General features: G+C 30.6%; 1 protein-coding gene across 1 annotated transcript in view; it reads left to right on the top strand.

Annotated features, from left to right (window-relative positions):
- Nucleotides 1–2,604, top strand: part of LOC106680680 (acetyl-coenzyme A transporter 1) — a gene marked incomplete in the record, with an annotated part of 20,306 nt that overhangs the window by 6,959 nt on the left and 10,743 nt on the right. The window contains 1 exon segment of the mRNA XM_067047400.1: nt 2,309–2,489. Coding sequence (XP_066903501.1) covers nt 2,309–2,489 — 181 coding nt within the window.

Raw genomic sequence — 2,604 nt, 5'->3', positions numbered from 1 at the left:
TATTTTTAAATTTAGTTTTTTGAAATTTTAATTATCTCTTAAACGAGTATTTGAAAAGTTGTAATAGATTTATAAAATGAAGAAGTGGTAACAAATTGGCTGAAGTTTTTGATAGTTAAATTGATTAAAATAAAATTGTACTTGTAAGTTTGTCTGAGACTTAATAGCCTGTAATAGAAAGGACTTCTTATAATGGTCTAAAACTTTGTTTGAACAGACTACAGTTGTATCTTGAGAGATGCTCTTGTTCTTCCAAATTTTATAAAACTGAACCAATGCTCCTCAGTCAGTAGGATAAGAAAATAAAATAATATGTATGAGAAGAAGATGGTTGGGGGTCCGGTTCAAAATATAACTCAAATAAGTTGAAATAACTTATTTAATAGTGACAATGTTTCAGCCAGAATTTCTAGCCTTCATCAGGGCTAAGAACAAAGAACAAGATAACAACCAATGAATACAAATAAATTAAAACTAAAATATAAACAGAATGACATATAGTAAATAATTGTGCAGAATGAAATTAATAAAAATAAAGATATGAAAGAAGTGGAAAATAAAATGTATTTATAGGTAATTGAATAAGTTTGTTTTAACTTTAGTTTATTCACAACTGTAAAATTATTTTTACAACCAGCGAATGAGATGTAGAGAGAGAAAAAAAAACAATAATAATAATAAAAAAAAAAGTCATGAAGGCATGATGATCATTAATGATGCCTCTCCATTAAAATTGAAATTTAAAAATCAATTTAAGAGGTCTCTATTCCAGCTCCTTTGTAAACGTTGTCTCGTTTCTGGTAAGTCTAGTGTGGGTAGTCCTTGAATTAGAGGGTTAGTATGTGTTGGAAGTGCGTCGTGAAACCGTTTATATAATGATTTAATGGTTGTTTGTATGAAGGGAGTTCGTAAGTCTTTGTGTAAGTTCTTGTTACTGATGTAGGGTACCCGTAAGTCCAAATTGGTCTGAGAAGGTAAGTATAAATCTTAAGTTTTTCTGAAAGTGGTAGTTTTGATCGTTTATTTAAAAGATGAAATAATAATTTAAGTTGGAAATTTAGCTTTTGTTTTGTTATTTTTATGTGGGAGGTCCATGTAAGTCGTTTGTCTAATGTCAATCCAAGGTATTTTACTGTGTCTGTCCGGGTTAAACTTTGTTCGTTTAGAAAAACAGGAGGACATAGACCACGACGAAGCGTAAAAGTTATTTGAACTGATTTATCAATGTTTATCCCTGTTTTCCATTTGATACACCATTCATGGATGTGAGCTAGGTGTATTTGTAATCGTTCTGAGGCTTGTGCTGGGTCGCCATGCTTAGCTAAAATGGCTGTGTCGTCGGCATATGTGGCCATGAGAGTGCGTTCCACTGTGGGTAAATCGGAGGTATACAAAGTGTATAATAATGGCGCTAGTATAGATCCCTGCGGAACACCAGCTTCTGCTGCGAAATATGAGGATAAGACTTAATAATAGTAACTCTAAATAAGACTTTAAGATTAGATAGTAGGTGCTGGGAAGAATTCCTTTCAGTTTATAAAGGAGTTCCGTATGCCAAACTCTATCGAATGCTATTGAATAAGTAAGTAAAAATAACATAATTAAGGAAATAAAATAAAAATTTGAAGTTATATAATGCAAAGGAATGTGAATATTTTAGTTTATTAATGATTTAAAAATAAAAATTCTGGAAAGAAAAAATAAAACTGAGAGAAAGAAAATATATGTAACTAATGAAATATGTAACTATAATATTAGAATAAAGAAACAAAGTATGAAGTTAAGTTAAAAAAAAGAAGTGAATAGAAAACAACGATAATAATATATGGTGAATATAACTAATAACGTGGGAAAGGAAAATTAAGAAAAGAGAAGGAGAAGAGGGTAAACGAAAGATAGGAAAAAAGAGAATAAAACATAAAACGCACCTGCTAGTTGAAAATTTGACAGCCAAGTAAGCTCCGCGAACGGCCAGACTCAGAATTAAAAAATACATTACAAAGATGATGAGGTTACAATGTTAAATGTTACAAGTGAGTAAAAAATAAAAAATAAAAAGTAGAAAATATTTCAATTAAATAAGTTATTTAAACTTATTTGTGTTATATTCTGAATGGACCCCCAACCATCTTCTCATATAATTTATCCATGGTCAACTATCTCTCATCATTAAAAATTAAATAACATACATTTCTTTTAACTCATAATTATTTGTCCTATTGATTTCTTTCAACTTACAGCATTTATTATTAAATATATTTAAAACTGTATGTAATATGACATATTATGTATGTAATATAATAGGTAGGATTTGCAGCATGCGATAGCGTCACTGGGCTCAAGTTGACTGAAGGTGGTGTCCCCAAGGAGAAGTTAGCCTTGCTTGCTGTTCCTCTGCTTCCGCTACAAATAATCTTGCCACTTGTTGTCTCAAAGATTTCATCAAGACGTCGCCCTCTGAATTTGCTACTTAAAGTCTTTCCTTACCGGTAAGTCAGAATAAACTGGCTTTATGTTTTAGGATATTTTCCTATAAGTTAATATTAATTGGAAGAACCTAACCTGGTTGAATTAATAGTCCTGAAATATCTTTCATGTAACATT

This window comes from Halyomorpha halys, unplaced genomic scaffold, assembly GCF_000696795.3.
Source record: "Halyomorpha halys isolate HHAL.00 unplaced genomic scaffold, Hhal_1.1 Scaffold278.1, whole genome shotgun sequence".
NCBI classification, from domain to species: Eukaryota; Metazoa; Arthropoda; class Insecta; order Hemiptera; family Pentatomidae; genus Halyomorpha; species Halyomorpha halys.
The sequence above is the reverse complement of the archived record's forward strand: the minus strand, read 5'-3'. Positions and strand labels throughout refer to the sequence as shown.